This window comes from Gouania willdenowi, chromosome 12, assembly GCF_900634775.1.
Source record: "Gouania willdenowi chromosome 12, fGouWil2.1, whole genome shotgun sequence".
NCBI lineage: Eukaryota > Metazoa > Chordata > Actinopteri > Blenniiformes > Gobiesocidae > Gouania > Gouania willdenowi.
This window is the reverse complement of record NC_041055.1, coordinates 32,943,459-32,962,705: the sequence shown is the minus strand read 5'-3', so window position 1 is coordinate 32,962,705 and position 19,247 is coordinate 32,943,459. Positions and strand designations below refer to the sequence as shown.

Here is a 19,247-nt window from a genome sequence, read left to right as displayed (position 1 = left end):
AATGCACATACTTTAAATGTGCAAAGAAGACAGTTAGGCATATATCAATATTTGCCTTTTTATGCCTTATAATAGCTTTACCTCTATTTTTGTGTGTTTGACACTTTTTCGCCTTTTACTTAATAAATCTGATTTGATGCTAAGTATCACACATACAGTACATATAATAAAGTCTGGCATAAAGAATTGTGTGCAAACGTGTGTTAATGTGTGTTATCTTTCATGTGATCAGCTGGTAAACGTTACCTGGGTTGAAGAGCACGATGGCCCGCAGACAGCCCAGCTCCGTCTTGTCCATTTGCATGTCCCTCATCTTTGAAACCAGCTCCGTTAAAACTCTGAACAGGAGAGACGAGAACATTAATGAACACATGACGGATCCTCTTAGTTAAGTTTCTGAATCCAAACTGGTACATGAATGTTTCTCAGTGAATAATATTTAAAAAGTAGCATGGCTCATGGAAGTGGAAACAAGAACATAAATGCAAAACTTTGAGCAGGAATGATGAACAGTAGGAGGCGTGATTAGGCCAAAAATTGCAGAAAGTGCTAAATGTGGCCCGCTAAATCAAAATGACAGACTTCCTGTTGGATTTAGGTTAAAGGTCCAGGTTATATTTTTGCTGGTCACGGTTCAATGCATATACCTACTGGATGCCATCCAGTTATTTCAAACCAGTGTAAAGTTACAACTCTAGGTGGCGCTTACGAGTCCTGAAATTGCATCAACAAACTCATGTAAAATTTTTCTCCAAACTATACCGTCCTGCCAAATTACATGGAATTGCACCCCCAGGAAGGACCTCAAAATCCAAGTAAAATAGCAGAAAAATTATAATTTTGTAATTAATTCACTTAAATTAATGGCATCACAATATTTGACACAAAACACAAAAGCAATGTTTTCCAGTTTAAATGTATGTTGGTTTATGACTGAATCAATGAAAACAATTAATGATCTTAAACAACTAAATAGTGTTTATGATTTCATCACTGAGTGCTATATAATGTGTAATATGAATAAAGAATATTATGATTACATGTTCACAAAGCACTAACTTACATTTAACTAAGACATATATTCATGCTTTTCTGGATTTTTAACCAAACTTTCTAAAATAAATGTGTTTTTGTATTACAATAAAAAACAGCAAACTTCTGGTTCTCCTGCTTCTTGTGTGTGGGCTGTGCATCAGTATTATGGGTATACTGGGAACTTGAGAAATCAGAAAGGTTCCACGCTGTTTGCATAGGAAAAAAAGTGCATAATTTTTTTAGTGCATTATTTTGTGTAATTAATTACTCATGATTACAATATTGATTGAAAATAATCGTGATTATCATTTAGGCCATAATTGTGCAGCCGTAGTATTGGTTATCAACCAAATAAGCTGCAAGAACAACTTGTAAAAATAAGGTCAGTGTTTATATTTTGCAGAAAACATAAAAAAGCAAAGTTTAAAAAAGCAACCTGTCAAAGATAGCTCCGACGCCGGCGCTGTGGGCGCTGTTACGATGCACGTGGAGGCCCGTGGCCAGCAGGATGCCATCTTTCACCGCTATGGAGCGATGTGAGAACGACGCGATGAGGAGCTCATTCCAACCTGACGCAGAGAGAAGAAGGAGAATGAGGAAAAGAAAAAAGGTCATCGAAAAGTTCACAGAGCATTCACAGCGTATGAAAGTAACAACAAAGATGAGGGGGCGGGGCTACGATGAATCAATTAGAGTTCTCAGTGTGAGCTCGTCTCTTTCTCAGGTTATTACCAACACATTGAAATGTGAAGCTCTGAGGAGACAAGCGTGTAAAAAGGATGAAGTGAGGCTGCCAGCACGATGAAGACAACAAGCTTGATGTGTCACACACACACACACACACACTGAACGGCAGCAGGGCTCCTTTAACTGTTCTGCCTGGCAACACTCTCCTCTCCTCCCCAGAGTGGAGCTGTGATGCTTTTATCTGTGATACAGCAGAACTAAAGTGGTTATTTATAGAAAAACCTGAGAGGCTGTGAGGGAGAAAGTCTGCTGGAGTCTCTCCATCAGTGTGTGTGTGTGTGTGTGCATGTGTGTGTCACAGGGAGTTAATAAAGGCTGGACCGTGCACTGCTCAACTTTATCATAGATCAATAAATAAAACATCATTTGATCGAAAGAAAAGATGTAAAAGGTTGAAATCGCTACTTTGTTTTCATCTCCACTGTAAACTCTGTTACTAATAAAATTTGGTGCATTGTGGGATGTCGAGTCCTGTAGACCAGGGTCGCCAGATGCCTTCAAGAAACTAAAACATTTTGTTTAACAATTTGATCCCATTTTTGCCTATTTTTTCTCTTTTTCTACAACTCCACCAAACTCTCCATATTTTAACATATTTTATCACTTTTTTCTTGCCATATTTTTGCTCCTTTTAATGCATTTTTGCTCCATTTCTCCCATTTCTGACACTTCTACATCACATTTTAATGACTTTTCTACACATTTTTTCCACTTTCCAGACATGTTCATCACTTATAAACCATTTCTACCACTTTTACACCTAATGTCACATATGTTGATCTATTATTGTCACTTTTAACCTCTTTCACCATATTTCATGATTATTTTTGCCAATTTAACCACATTCACCATTTGACATGTCCATTATTTACCAGTTTAAACTAATTGTTCCAATACTGACACTTTGAACCATTTTTACCATTTTTTCTGTCTGTTTTTCTCCACTTTAATTTACAACCAATTTCTGTGGTTTTTAAATCACATTTCACCTCCTTTTCCACCATTTTTGTTCACTTTGAACCATTTTATTAGTGATTAAAACCATGATTTCCATCTTTAAGATGACTATAATAATATAATAATAAAGGTTCCTGGATAACAGTGGATATTATTCAGATGAATAAATAAATGTGTTTATCACAGATTCATAGAACAATAGACCATCATTTTACTGACTTTATGGATGGACAAATATTAAAGTGTTTTTCCTTCATTCTTACTGTGATTTCAGTGATTGGTTCGACTTCATTTTAGTTTGTTCCCAGTATTCCCAGTGATAATACCTCACTCCATCAGACATTCAATTTAGGGCGGATTTGTATCTAATCAAAATAAAGATCCATCATTGTTATTTGGTGTGAAAAGAGAAGAAATATGTTGGGAAGTCTCTTGTCAGAGTTTTTGACGGTAAAACACAAGAAATCACAGAAAAAATGAAGTAAAAACACACTTCTATAGGACTCCACATCCCACAATGCAATGCATCAAACTTTACCAACAACTGAGTGTTTACGGTAGAGAAAAAACAAAGCTTCGAGCAGCAATTTATTTAATGTTTGATTTTCTGATTGTGATACAGACAAAGTTAGAGCAGGTTATATTTTCTTACTGTATTTTCAATAACTGAAGCTAAAACATAATGTGATGCCTCCAAAGTAATTAAAATCTGACAGACCTGCTCGTAGCAGAATGACCTGGTCGTCCAGGGGCAGCTCTGAGAAGTGTGGGATCCTCTTGGCCCACTCCACCAGCGTGAACAGCTGCTTGTCTGCAGCCTGACAGATGTTGGTCACTGGGTCGTTGGGCTGTGGAGGAACAAAGAGAAGGTCAAACATACCAGCTGTGCTGTAGTCTTTGGCTCATCAGCTCATTTTCAATAATAACCTGAAGAAGAAGAGAAAATAGAGGGTTTCTGTCCCAACCTGTGGAGGAACAACGTCTACTAACAATAATCAGCCTGTTGGACGTGCAGCTAGCAGCGCTAACGCTAAAGAGGCTCTTCTTATTTTGTGTCGAATCAATATCAGTAGCATTTACTTGCAGCACTGCCAATGACTTTAAATTAAAATGGAATAACTTCAGAGCACATTCTGTCGGAGCCAATGGGACCAACGGAGGTCTGCTGTGGTCCTTTATCCTCCCCAGCTCCTGGACCAGGTCCACCACATAGACATTATTTATGCAGTTTTTAGGTCCCGTTCCTGTTCATCTGTGGTTATTTCAGCTCCTAAAAAGCTGCACATTTCAAAGAACTAAGTCCAGGATTTGTGAAAAAATAAAGTTGAAATGTCGAGAATAAGTTGAAATTTAATGTTGAGATTAAAATTGAAAAGCCAATTTACCATTTACTCCACCAGTGTCCATCCAAACTGGTCCTAATGTGTTTCCGTAGCTCCTTAATAGCCACAGACGGACTAAATGCTCCACTTCTTCATAAAAACACTGGTTTTTACTTCTGAACACTTTCACTTTTACCAATATCTCTTCAAAATCCAACAGATATTACAACACTGTATTTATGAGATAAAAGAGAAATAATCTTTGTCATTAAAGTATACAGTTTAACACATTCATTGATACACGGCTACCATCTACTGTTTGTTGTCATATATGGTGAATTGGCCCTAGTCAGCTTCTGTAGATTTGACTTTATAGCAAATAGCAATAACAAAAATTTAAATTTTATTCTAGACATTTTGACTTTATTCTCCCAAAATTATTTTCTCCATCAACAGTAAGTGGTATCCAAACAATCTGGTGACTATTGATTGTGTTCCTGGTGCAGACAAAACAAATAAAAGATAAAAAATAAACTTTTCAACAAATAAACAAGTGTTTTCTATGTTTTAGTAGCTAACGCTACCACCAGGGCAGTTAATCACAAGAAACAAGGAGCACCAGTAGATCCATAACACTAACTCCTTTAATTTAAATATGTTCATGTGTTTGTCGTCATCTCCACATATTATTTGGGTTCATTATGTATTATATAACCTTTCAATTCAGGCTATGCTGATTAAATGTATTCGCTCTCGCACGCGTGTGTGTGTGTGTGTAAGGGTAAGTATCCCATTACTTTTGTTTAAAACCATCAAAGAAGACTGGAAACAATCCACAGTTGATGAAAGATTCAAGCTACGCGCTAACCTGCTCAGTCCTGTGTATCAATTACATAGCGCCGTGTGTGCATGGTGTGGGTCATGTGACTGCGGTGAGTCACGGTCGTGCTCAGTGAGCCAACAGACGGCAACAGATGGTCAACAACAACAACAACAACAGCCCGGGAAGCTGAATAATAGCAACACTCTAATGCATCACAGCCTGTCTACAAGTCACTGGAAACCACTGATGCTTAATCAGGTTAAGAAATTCATCAATTTCCTCTAATAGTTCTAAAAAACATGACTGTAAATGTTGTGTGTAAATATGCCAAACGCTTCAGCTTCACAGCAGCTCCTGACCTCAGCTGCAGGTTTTTTGGTTGGTGCTGTGCATGGATTTTTTTAATAAAAAGGTTGAAAAACACTGATGCTAATGCTAGGCTTGCTAGCACGTTCTAATGTTTTCATGGAAATGTATGTTCACGCCAAGGTTAAGATCTGATAATAATAATGCTGAGAAATGTAATAAAAAGTTCATTTGTGTGAAATTAAAGACAAGAACTAAGTTTCCTTAAACGTCTCAGTTCATTAGATTCAGAAGGAAGAAGAATATGACAGGAATACTAATTATATACTAATCATATACTAACCTAACGTATCCATGGTCTCACTAAACACAGAAACAATGTGATCATGTGATCAATCCCTGATGATTTCACACTGTCCTCCGTGTGAAACTAAAACTTCCTCTTTCTACTTTTTGTGTTTTTTTTTCTCCATAATTTTAAATCAATCATCAGGAGAACATCCTGATGGTTTCTGTGAAAAAGAAGCCAAAGTTTTCCTTCCCATCATCCTCTGCTCCACGTTCCCTCCCCACGGCCTCCGACTGCACTAATATGCAAGTGAAATGTGACAAAGTTAGAAGCACAAAGATAACACTGTTTAAGAAACTAAAAGTCCTCTTTTTTTCCTCTTCAGGGAGACGGAACACGCTCTGATGAATATTTCATCATCTGATCATGTGATCTGTGTGAACCAATCAGCTCCACTCTGAGGAAACTAAAGTTATGTCTCTGGGGTCAGACGTACATCTTTAGCTTCACCTCTACATCAAACAGGAAGCTCCCACTGTTCCTATTATACATGATCATATATTATTATACATTAATATACAAGACACGCCTCATCAATGTGTTTACACTGCTTTATTTACGTCCATCTGACGACTTTCCTCACATGAACTCTGAGCATCACATGAAACTGCTACTTTATGATAAATGTAGTTAGTTCAGTATCATTATGAACAAACTATAAAATATGCATCTAAAAAACTAGTACTAACATTATCATTGTGTTCAATTAATGGGACACTTCTCAAATCATAGGAACTGAAAAACTGGACCTCTATAAAAATCAAATTGTCTATTTACAAAACGACCGCAAAAAGACACAAAAATGACTTTAAGAACACAAAGTGACAATAAAAAGCTAAATTAATAGACAACACCCACAAAAACTCACAAAATTACAGAAAAATTCACTAAAACACACACAATAAACAAGCGCTAAAGAAAAAGAGCTGTTCTAAATGGTATATTATATAGTATACTGTACTACGAATCTAGATTGGATTAATCTAACCAAGCTTTAATACTCTCTATCAGATCTGATCCATTTCATAACCTGGTCCTGATCGGTTACGTGTTGGTTAAGTTTAAAAATATGAAGAATTAAAATCCATAATTCAGACCAAAAACACCACTGGTGCTGCAGTAAAAAGTTATTAATGATGAGTGTTAATGTTCATATTAGTGAGATTATAAACAGATAATAAACGGACATTATGATAAGTTTGACTTTCTCTTTTCTTTTTAATGTGTTACTGTGTCTGTGTTCATACAGATCTACATCATACGGTGGAACATATTTATAATATCTATATGTTTGTATGTTTTTACAGGATCTTTTCTAATAAACTGAATAAACTGTTATTTACTTCACATTCTCTTTTATTCACATTATTCATATCGGCCTGACTAAATAATAAAATCATCTTTTTTTACACCTGAACAGATTTTTGTCGTTTCAGTCACAAACTAAATTCATCTTTTTCAAAAAATCCAAATGTTTTTTCTTTTTTTTAAGGCAGCTGAGGTTCAATCATCCAGGCTTACGTTAACGCTTATGAAATTTTCATCACTCGAGGAGGAGACACGAAACATTTCAATATTTCATTATTCTGCTTGAACCAGACTGTACGAGCGTGACAACACAGGAAACAGAGCTCTCATTTCACAGTGGGCTGAAAATGTCCCACTTTGAGCTGGAGATGATGATGATGATGATGATGATGATGATGATGATGATGATGATGATGATGATGATGATGATGTGTCCACATGTTTGTTTAATCAACCTTTAAACTTATTATCAGCTAAATAACAGCAACACTGCCTTGAGTTAGAATCATGACATTTATTTAGAATCTGTAAAAGTTAAAGTCGACATGAAAGAAGAGGAGAGAGTGTGTGTGTGTGTGTGTGTGTGTGTGTGCGTGTGTGTGCGCGTCTCCTCCCAGGCCACGACAAGAGATGAACTAATGTGGGATTAGAACCAATCACAGTAAAGCAGTCAGTAAACATACAACATGAGAGAAACATACATTAAACAGCAAAAAAAATACACAAAATGAGTCTAAAAACAACTTTAAAAACACAAAATGACAACAAAAATCTGCACAATTACATGACACACACAAAAACAGCAAAAATGAACATAAGTACAGAAAAATATAGTCATTTTGTATATTTTGTGGTCATTTAAAGTCATTTTTGTACATTTTTCACTAATTGTATGTTTTCAAGTCATTTTGTGTCTTTTTTCTTTACTTTGAAGGTTTTAGAGTCATTTTGTAAATCTTTGTTGTCATTTTGTGTCTTTTTCTGTCATTTTTGTAAATCTTTCACTAATTGTATTTGTTTTTAGAGTCATTTTGTGTTTTTTCTGTTATTTTGGAGGTTTTTTTTAAACTATTTATTTAGTTTTGTTTGTGTATAGAGACAGAGAAAATAAATAAAGTAACACATTCTCAGTCAGTTTTTGTGCACAGTCACCTGCTGTGATTCACAGATGAAAAGTCCTTTTCTCCATTGTGTAGATCTCCTCCATAATGACTTTTTAACCAGTTCCTGTAATGGCCTTCTTTCATAATAACTGGGATCAATCCCAGTGGGAACCTTATATTTTAAGATGTCCAACTTTGGAGGTTTATAGAAGTACTTTGTGTATTTTTAAAGTCATTTTGTGAATTTTTGTTTCTGTCACTTCGTCAAACTGAATTTCTCCTCTGGAGATGAATAAATGTCTATTCTAACGTATTCTATTCATCTATTACATCCTCTCTGTATGATAAAAGCTTACAGATTAAGACCAGTGGAGCAGGAACAGAAACCATAATAAAACACAACAATAGAAACACGTTATAAATAAAGGTTAGTGTGAGTGTGTGTGTCCTCCTATGCCCCGCCTCCACATAAAAAGCCTCTATTACTGACGCCTGTTTAACTCCTGTTCTAGGTCACCATCAGATCAACACACTTCATTACATCACACTGGTCTATCACACTGGTCTATCACACTGGTCTATCACACTGGTCTATCACACTGGTCCATCACACTGGTCTATCACACTGGTCTATCACACTGGTCTATCACACTGGTCTATCACACTGGTCTATCACACTGGTCCATCACACTGGTCTATCACACTGGTCCATCACACTGGTCCATCACACTGGTCCATCACACTGGTCCAGTTGAACCTCTAACTCTTTCTGCTCCACACAGCAGGACCAGCTAACGTTGTTACTATGACTCGTGTCTGTAACAGGCGAGTCTGTGGACTACGATTTCTGAGATTGTAGGAAAAACGGACAGAAAAAAAACATTACATTCTAAAATGAAACAAATTCTCATTTTATTTTAGATCAGGACCAAACGTGACACATAAATGCCTCACAGGCATGTTTTAGGACAATATCCCACATTCAAACAGAAAACATATGATTTAAAGTCTAGAGAGTGACAAAAGGACCAATATGTAGAAAGTCTGTTCAACATCTCACATAGTGTAACAGATCAACTAGTGATTGAGTTATCCTGTGACTAAAAATGTATGCAGATTATTATGACTGCATTAAAATGTGAAAAGGCTCTGGTACAAAGTCATTATGTGGGTTTTTCAGTTACTTTGGATGTTTTTAGAGTCATTTTGTATATTTACGTTACCCTCATGTGCTTTTGGAGACATTTTGTGTGTTTATTTTCAGGACCACATGTGGCCCCCAGACCACCATTTGCTCACATCTGCACTACAGTCATTTACATGGAGTATTCATTCTGATATTAAACTTCTATATAGTTTAACCTCATTTACTTTATCCCTAGCCCTTTATTTGTCATATCTAAAAATGTTGATCATGTTTGAAATATTTATTATTTCACTTGAATCTTCCCAGTTTCACGTTGGTTTTGGATCATTTTCCAGCCTGGAGGGGAACGGTGGGAGCTGCAGATCCACACACCTTTAGTGTCTCACTCCCTCATGTTAACGCTCAGCTCCTACATTTCCCTCTGCCTCCCCCAAAAAAACAGCTCCATTTACTCCCATAGCAGCCTTCACATTACTACCTTTACTTCACAGGACATTTCCCTGGCCTGGAGCACACACACACACACGCACACACACACACACGCACGCACACACACACACACGCACGCACGCACGCACGCACGCACGCACGCACGCACGCACGCACGCCCGCACGCACGCACACGCACACGCACACACACCACACACCACACACACACACACACACCGCACACCACACACACACACACACACGCACACACACACACACACACACACAAGCAGAATTCCAGAGAAAGTCTTTGTAATGCTTTCAGGAACAGTGTGTGTGCTGCATTATTCATGGTTGTAGTGAGTTACACTGAGCCCAGGGTTCAGAGCTGATACTGAACGGATGGATGAGGGATGGATGAGGGATGGATGAGGAAACCCACAGCAAAGGGAGGGAGTTATTATAGAAGGAAAGCCACTAATGATGAACCAGCACAGTTGGAAACACATTTATTTTGTGTTTACAGGTTAACTGTAATGTCATGTAATGTCATGTAATGTAATGTATGTCATGTAATGTAATGTAATGTAATGTAATGTCGTACACATTCATAGGTTTCAGTGTAAATAACAGTCAGAGCGACTAATTCATGTATTGTTTTTAGACGTGTACAATTCAAAAGTGAACTAAAATCACAATAATCTAAATGATTAAATCACAATTAATCAGAAATGAAATATATCAGGAATTGGCACCAAATTATAAAAGTTATCAAATTAAAACTCTCCTTTGAACTGATTTGCTTTTATCTTTCATTTATTGGTGAAATAAGAAACATTTATTTAGAGCAGTGATGGCAAAAATATGATGAGGTATGTGATAAACAGGAGGACATTTTCAAATGAATCTAATTAAGATCATTAACAGTAAAAGTCATAACGAGAACCTGAAAAAAAAGAGCATTAAATGATTAAACTGTATTACATATGGACCTGGAACTAAATCTAAAGTGTAAAAATATTTTTTTATGTTGGCGTGTGAAGTGGAACAGAACATTACACTTAAAAAAATTTATTTATTTTTCTGTTTTCTTCTTTTATGAAAGTTATTAGTTTAACTTATGCTTTAATTTATTATGAATTATGATGTTACTTGTTCCCAAAGGGGCAGTGGGTGGAGCCTTAAAGTGGGGAACACCAAAACCAGGTGTGAGAACCACTGCTTTAGTCCATCATACACAGGCATAGGCAACTGGTGGGCCGGGGGCCACATTCAGCCCTCCGTCCTATTTTATGCGACCCCCAAAGTAAATGTACGAAATGACAGAAAAATACACAAAACAAAAGCAAGAAACATTGAAAAATATAAAGAATTACAACATTGCTGAAAAATACAGCAAAAGACAAGATAAAAACACAGAAAATACTCCAGAAATGAACAAAGCGACAACAGTAATACACAAAATTACATAAAGTTAGAGAAAATGACGATTAAAGTACACAAAAAGACAAGACAAACACAAAAAATGACTCACAGTACTAACAAACAAGCAAAACAATAACATAAATGCACAAAAATTACTTCAAAAAACATATATTTTACAGGAAAAATACACAAAAACACTACAGAAATGCACCAAATGCTTCACAACAAGCAAGACAACAACAAACATACAAAATGACAATAAAAAGTATTTTTTATTTCCTGTATTAATGCTCAGATCGCTCATTATTCTAATGCTGACATGAATGTTGATCATGTGACCCTTCGATCAAACACATTTTTGTGGCCCCGATGTGATAAAAGTTGCGTACCTCTGCTTTAGAACCTACCATGCTGACACAATGATGATTCTTTTTTATTCAAATAAAGTAATAAAACATGAATCATTTGGTCTTGGTTGTGAGAGTCACTGTCCCTCCCCAGGGAAGGTTGAAAATATGACTTTCATTATTTCTACAATTTCGTTAATCCAAAGTGAATGAAATGTGTGTTAGATGTTAGATGGACTCACTGAGTTGCTGCTGAGGCCGATGTTTCCCTCTATGTAGGTCTCCGTCTTGGGTTCCACGGCGTGTTCTGCCTCCAGGATCTTCTCCACGGGCATGTCCTCGTTAGCACAGCTGCTGGACTCCACCTCGTTGTCGTTACGGTCCTTAGCTCGCTGGCGCTCCTCCTGAACGGCTGCGTGTAACAAAACTGGTTCCGGTCACTACTGCTGTTTTTAGCACACGGGCAACAACGCACGTGTGTTTTTATACAGAAAAAACTACAACATTTACAATAGTAGCAACGTCAACTGAACATAGAATAAAACTACACGTATTATTTCTTCAACTGCATTTTGTTTGTTTGTTCCTGTCCATAATTATCGTATCGTATCATCCCACCCCTAATATTTAGCATGACTTTGCACAATTAAATTAACAACACGTGAACACATCCTTGATTTAAAAAGTGTGCTACATTATATCTAAGGGTTCTCAACCTTGGGGTCAGGACGGGCGTCGCCAGATGCCTTCAAGAAACTAAGAATATTATCTGAACAATTTAAGCCCATTTTTGCTTATTTATTTTATTTTCTGCAATTCCACCAAACTCACCATATTTTAATCTATTTTCATCACTTTTTATTGCCATATTTTTGTTCCTTTTAATGTATTTTTGCTACATTTCTCCCATTTCTGACACTTCTACATCACATTTTAATGACTTTCCACTTTCCAGACATGTTCATCACTTATAAACCATTTCTACCACTTTTACACCTAATGTCACATATGTTGACACTTATTGTCACTTTTAATCTCTTTTCACCAGATTTCATGATTATTTTGGCCAATTTAACCACATTCAGCAGGATTTGCCACAGCCATTATTAGCCAAGAGAGACCTGTGTTACGTTTGTGGACTTTTAGTTTTTCATGTAGCGACAGCCTCATCTTTTTAAACTCAAATCATGTGACATGTGCGACATTATCCCAAAATAATTAGTTAAAAAAATATAAAATATATATATATATATAAAAAAAAAACATTTCCATTTCTGCTGAGGAGACATTGAGTTCTCGTATCTTTCTCAGGATTGGGACTTTTTTGCGTAAAGTTAATTAATTACAGAACGAAAAATGCAGTTAAATACGCTTTTTCTTTATCATTTCATTGATTCAGTCATATACCAAAATGTAAAAAAACGTTGCTCCTCATGTCCAAATATTGTTCATTAATTAATTAATTATTACAAAGTCCCCTAATTAATTAGATACATTTAAAAAATCTTTTAAATTGAGTCCCACAGTAGTTCAGTATTTTTCAAACACAATGCAGTGACTGATTTTACACATGGTGATAAAACCAAGGAAACCAGTCACAAATCATCCTCCTGTCTTAAGTTTCAGAATCTACATCTTTAGTGTCTCCACTGTGGACTGAGACCAGAGGGGGGGCGTGGCCTAGTTATAGGCGCAGGATTCATGTTGGTGGAGCTACATTAGAGGAGTGTCAATCCAAGGTAAATATTTGAGTTGGAGTCAGAGAAAGTGAAGAGGCTGAAATCATGTACTTATTTTCTAATTCCTCCTCCTCCTCCACTGGGAGCATAAATTCATTTAATCCGTGTTTTTTCTGGGCACATTCGCTGCAGCCCCCCCCCTCCCCCCCCCCCAGGCCTGGTGTGTGTGTGTGTGTGTGTGTGTGTGTGAGACACTTAGGAAGCACAGCACTAAATGATCATATCTCTAAAAAAGACCAAATAGTTCAACAATGACACGGTAGCATCTACTTCAGCTCTGAAGTTAAATTAAAATGGCAGAAAAAAAACCTGAATTACTTCCATTTTATATCAAAATAAGTTTTTCCCCAAAAACCTGCATTTTTTCCTTAAAATATTTAACACAATTTCCCCAAACTAAATAAAATGGTCATGAAATCAATGAAATGTCATTCATTGTCTGGCCTTATATTTAAATCACGTGTCAAACTCAAGGCCCGGGGGCCAAATCCAGCCTTTTGGACCATCCAATTTGGCCCGCTGGTGTTTATATCACAACATTTTTAATGTTTAACTGGTGAAAAAAATCTAAATTCTTACAAAATCCTTAAATTTGCCTCAAATATTACATAATATTTACAGTGAAGCCTGTTGGAAAAGGTGGAAATATAAACTTATATGATCCTAACCCTAGTAATATCTACTACTATGATTTATTTCTATATATGAATCTTCTTATAATATACACTTATTTACACTATAAAATAAACATAATTCATTGATATATATCTATATATTGTAATCTGTATGTATAAACAGCTCATTTTTTCCCTTTAACACATTTTAATTTAAATGTAAAGTGTAGATCCTGTTAGGACTGATTTTAGATTATATGTCACTTATTGCTCAGATATTGTGGGTTTACTACATATTTAGTATTTCATGTATACGTAGAAGTGTAAACTAAGAAACAATCATGTTGAAATGACTGGTTTTCCAATATAAAGTCTGTGGCCCACTAGGGATCAAACTGTTCTGTATTTGGCCCCTGAGCTAAACGTGTTAGCGGCCCCTGCTTTAGGGGGATAAAGTCCAGTTTAACGTTGCATGGTTGAGTCTCTGAAGCTGGATGTGAACAGACGTGTGCGATCGATGCAGCCTTCACTTCACGCTGCCGCCACCGCCGTGCCCGCGCCACAGCCTAATTGATTTGTCCGATGTGTGAAAGTTAGCATTAGCGGCACATGCTGAGAGCGCTAATACGTGGGGTTCACACCTCACGTGCACTCTTCTCTGAAAAACAAAGCACTTTCGTCCCGTTCCGCTCAGTAATCATTCCCTGAAGCGCCGCTACTGTAGCTCTGTGATATTTTTAACACACGCTCAAAATGATTCATCAGCAGAATTATCACCACTTCAGAGGAAAAAACAGCTGCTTTCATCAAAGACACTAAATAAGTGAGGAACGTTTGTTAGGAAGTATTTTAGGATCTGAACAATATTTAAACAGTATCAGATATAAATATATAAACTATATAAACATAGCAATAGGATGCTAACGTTTAAGCTAATCACAGATTACAGAACAGAACTTTAATATATCTGTGATATAAACTGTATTATTAAAGTACTAGTCAATGTTGGGGGCAATTATAATACTAATCATGTAATTGGTAATTAATTACAATTATGACAATGATAATTGGTTATCATAATCACATTGTAAATTATGTCAGATAATTGACTGTAATTGTAATTGGCATGCTGTCATTTACAATGTAATTAAACTCAAAAACTTGTATTTAACACTTAAATTAAAATACATAAAATTTAAAATAATATAAATCTAGATTAGATTATATAGATCTTATTAATTAGTGGTGATTTATTGTTTGTTATAAATTATTATTTTAATATAAACATTAATTGTATATATAAATATATTATTAATAATAATAATAATAATAATTATTATTATTTATTTATTATTTATTAATTAGTGGTATAGTGAACCCCCACACTAAAAATATTAATATCATAATATTATAATCACATGATTACAGTCATTTTTAATGTTAAACTGTTGAAAAAACTCAAAATTGTTACAAAATCCTTCAATTTTCCCACAAATGATTACATAATATTTCCCTTAAATAGAAATTTGTCACAAATCTAGTAATTTTTAGGTGTAGTTCCTGCTGGGACTGATATTTATCACTTATTGATTGGATATTTGTGGTTTCTTACATCTTTAGTTTTTTATGAATATGTAGAAGTGTAAACTAGGGAACAATAAAGTTGAAATTACTAGTTTTCCAGCATAAAGTCTGTGGCCCACTTGAGATCAAACTGGTCCATATTTGGCCCCTGAACTAAATGAGTTTTAGTTAAATTCTACTGTAAATAAATATTAAATTATGACAATAGATAAATTACATTCATTAGGTTTGGACAAAAACAGAACAAAATGTGTAAATTAATGTAAAAATGACACTAAAATGGTGAAACTGAAACAGAATTGTGGATATTTTGAAACAAAGCCAAACATTAGTTTATTTTTCAGTGATTAACAGAGTTTTGAAACTAAGGACGTCCCACAGGGAACGACGGCTCGTGTTAAAGCGTCTAATCAGAACGTAGACGTAGAGAAACGTCTATGAAAAATAAAACACAAATAATCCAAACAAAGAGCAGAACAAAATAAGAAAGTTCTCATTAATGTGATTTATCTGCAACAAACAACAACTACTGAGAATACTTCAAAGATACCAACAGAAAGATCAAATCTAATGAGGAATACGACTCCTTAATGAACCAAACAGGGAATAAATGAAGATACCGTGAGAATTAAAGACTTTAAATATATTTGTCATTTTATTTTATTTTTCTATAAGAATATATATATATATATATATATATATATATATATATATATATATATATATATATAATAATTTAAAAAATCATGTCATCAATCTCCTTTATTATTGACATAAAAATCTTACATAAAAAAAAATCTTCAAAATAAAAGCTGAAAAGCCTGCAGTCCCCTTTAGGGTCCAGACCCACAGGTTGAGAATTCCTGATTTGAATAGTACTTTTTTTTTATTTTTTAAAAGTAATAAAAAAAACCTCTTTTCTTATCTGTGATGGTTTTTAGCATGATCGAGCATTAATAATTGATATTACTGAGACATTTGAATCCTTAACAAACACAAAAATACTTTTGTTTTCAGTTTGTAAATTTACAAAGACTTTTAGTGTTAAATGTGGATCTAACGGCAATTAAACCCTTGTGATTGTGATCGTGTAATGATGTAAGACCTAGGTTCATTTTGTTACATTAGATTTAGATTAGATTCCAATCACATTTATTAATTTGATTTTTAGAGCCTCTCTAATCACACAGTCTTTACACGACACTTATCAGATCAGAATTTAAGGGCATGGATGATTTAATTACTTATAAAAGATTTTTATTTTTTTATTTCTGTGAAATAAAAAGCCTTTAAACCAGAAATAAGGAATAAAACTTAAAAACAAACAAACATTTCAATCGTCTTTTCTTAAGGGTAATTCCATAACATTTAAACATTTCAAATGTTTTATGTTACTAGTGAAAAACTATGAAACAATAAATGATTATTACCCACGCTAATGGCCTCATGTAAAGGATTGTTAATATTCACGAGTGCAGGGCCGGCCTTCCCAACAGGCAACCCAGGCGGCCACCTAGGGCGTCGTCTGCTTGAGGGGTGCCAAATTGCAGCCCCCAAATGTTTTATTTTTGTTTTTTTTAAATAATAATTTAAAAGGTATAATAAACGTGAAACACACCCTTTTATTTATTGGGTTGAAGCCCACTCCTGCCTAGGGCCCCGAATCACCTAAAGACCCTGCACGAGTGGTGAAATAACCCAAAGTTTGGGTCCGAAATAAAAATGAAGAAGAAAAGAAAAAGTTTTATATCCCAATAAAGAGCAACATTTATACTATAAATGAAAACAGATCAGAGTTTTTATTACATTCCCACATGCAGTTATTTTTATTTTTTTCAGATTCTAAAGCTGAAAATGGAAGAAAAATAAGGATGCGTTTAATTCAACAGCAATCAAACTGAAATAATCACAAAACAATTGGTAAAAATGTCATAATTTCTTTATATTAAAGTATGTGGAAATGACATGAATGACCGTAGTAGAAACAAGCAGATCATTTAAAATCTCTAGATTTCAGAGGAAGTTATGTAAAGTCGACTCTTTAACTGCTTTGACCTCTAATAATGTTGTATCTGTTTAAAATGCTAAGAACACAAATTGAATTTCTATCTGTGTTTTTCAATTCTAGGTCATGATCTAATCAGAGGTGCTTGATTTCATGTGGTGCTCCCACTAAGTGGTGACACAAGTGCTCAGATCATCTCGTGACTTGTTTGTGTGTTTGAATCAATGATTAAAGAAACTCACAGTGTTGGTTTGAAAAATACACAGCCTTTAACATTACATTTGTCCAACTTAAGGCTTGGGGGCCCAAATCTGGCCCTTTAGTTCTCAAATGAGCTGCAGATTTTAGGAAAAAAAATGAGCAATTTCAACCAGCACGTCCCATAGTTTGCACTTCCACGTATAAATGATATATAGAAATTGACAATATCTAAGCAATAAATGACATAAATCAGTCCCTGCAGGATCTTCACTTTAATTTCCTTGATTTTGCGACCAAAAATGTGCAGAAAAGGCATTAAATTGTGATGTAGAATTGTCAGAAATGGGAGAAATGTAGCAAAAATGCATTAAAATGAGCAAAAATATGGCAAGAAAAAGTGATGAAAATAAATTAAAATATGGAGATTTTGGTGTAGTTGCAAAAAAGGGTAAAAAAGAGTAAAAATTGGCTCAATCTAGCGACCGCCTTCCAGCGTCTCGTGACCCCAGATGGGGTCCTGACCCTACTGTTGAGAACCCCTGGTTTAGAGACTTCAGTAAATGAAGTATTTTCTTTGTTAGGACGACGTGTTCCCACAAAGCTTTTCTACACACTGAGTCTATACACACACACACACACACACGCTCATGTTTATGACTAGATGTTCTAGAACGTTCCTCCCTGACCTCCACATGACTTTATCTAATAATCACTGGATTGTAAATGAATAAATCATAAGTTAGTGTCTAATGTTCGTCAATGATCGTCAGATAAAAATGATTCACTTTGTTATTTTCAGGTTCTTAAAGAATCATTTTATACACAAAACGAACAAGTTTCATCACAACAGTAACACAAACGTCATTTATATCTATTTATATATTAATATCTATATATCTGATCTGAAGAGAGTCACATGATCAACATTAAAGTAAGCATTAGAAATAATAAGCAATCAGAGCATTAACACATGCAGCAAAGAACAAAGGTATGGAAGCCCCAAAGAGTCATAATATATGATATGGCCATTAAATTGTTATTAGATTCTTAAATATCTAATAATTATTATTTTATGACCAAAGTCATTCTGCTGAAAAACAACATTATGAAATAAAATTGACTTTATAAATTTTATAAAATCTTGGAAATAAATAAAAAGTCATTATTTTAAAAAGTATGACATTGTTAAAATAATTATTATGAAATACATCATTATAATAAAACAATTATTTTTAGATATTTAAGGATAATAAAACATATTTCATAATAATATTACCTCAATTAACAATTTAATGGCCATATTATATATTTGTCTGTTATTTATCCAAATGGTATTTATTTCAAAATGTTGTTTTTATTTATCTAATTATGACTGTTATGGGCTTCCATACAATGGAACTGTGTGTGTTTTGTTGGTGTTTTCATGTTGTTGTTTTGTGAGTTTTTGTAGCCATTTTATTGTTTTTTTAATGAGAGCATTTTTGTTGTTGTTTAGTAATTTGTTATGTCATTATGTGTTTTTTTTAGGCATTTGTTGTCGTTTTGTATATTTACTGGTTATTTTTGTATTTGTCTCATGTGTAATTACAGTAACTTTGTATATTTTTGTAATCCTAAATTTTTTAGGAGTTATTTTGTGTAATTTTGTTATTTTGTGTTTTTTGAGGCATTTGTTATTTTTTTTGCGTATTTAAAATAATTTTGTGTGATTTTGTTGTCCTTTTATGTGCATTTTATTTCTTTAATTTTGAGTTTTTATTGTGGTTTTAGGAGACATCTGTTGTTTGTATATTTTTCTGTTAATTT

At 34.7% G+C, this 19,247-nt stretch overlaps 1 protein-coding gene across 1 annotated transcript in view; it reads right to left on the bottom strand.

Moving 5' to 3' along the window:
- Positions 1-220: 220 nt before the first annotated feature.
- rxraa (retinoid X receptor, alpha a) overlaps positions 221-19,247 on the bottom strand; it is a 103,418-nt gene continuing 84,391 nt past the window's right edge. Inside the window, exons 6-9 of the mRNA XM_028462279.1 lie at positions 11,541-11,725; positions 3,458-3,587; positions 1,472-1,604; positions 221-338 (exon numbers count right to left, since the gene is read on the bottom strand). Of these exons, the coding sequence (XP_028318080.1) occupies positions 221-338; positions 1,472-1,604; positions 3,458-3,587; positions 11,541-11,725 (566 nt within the window). The remainder of the gene's footprint in view (positions 339-1,471; positions 1,605-3,457; positions 3,588-11,540; positions 11,726-19,247) is intronic.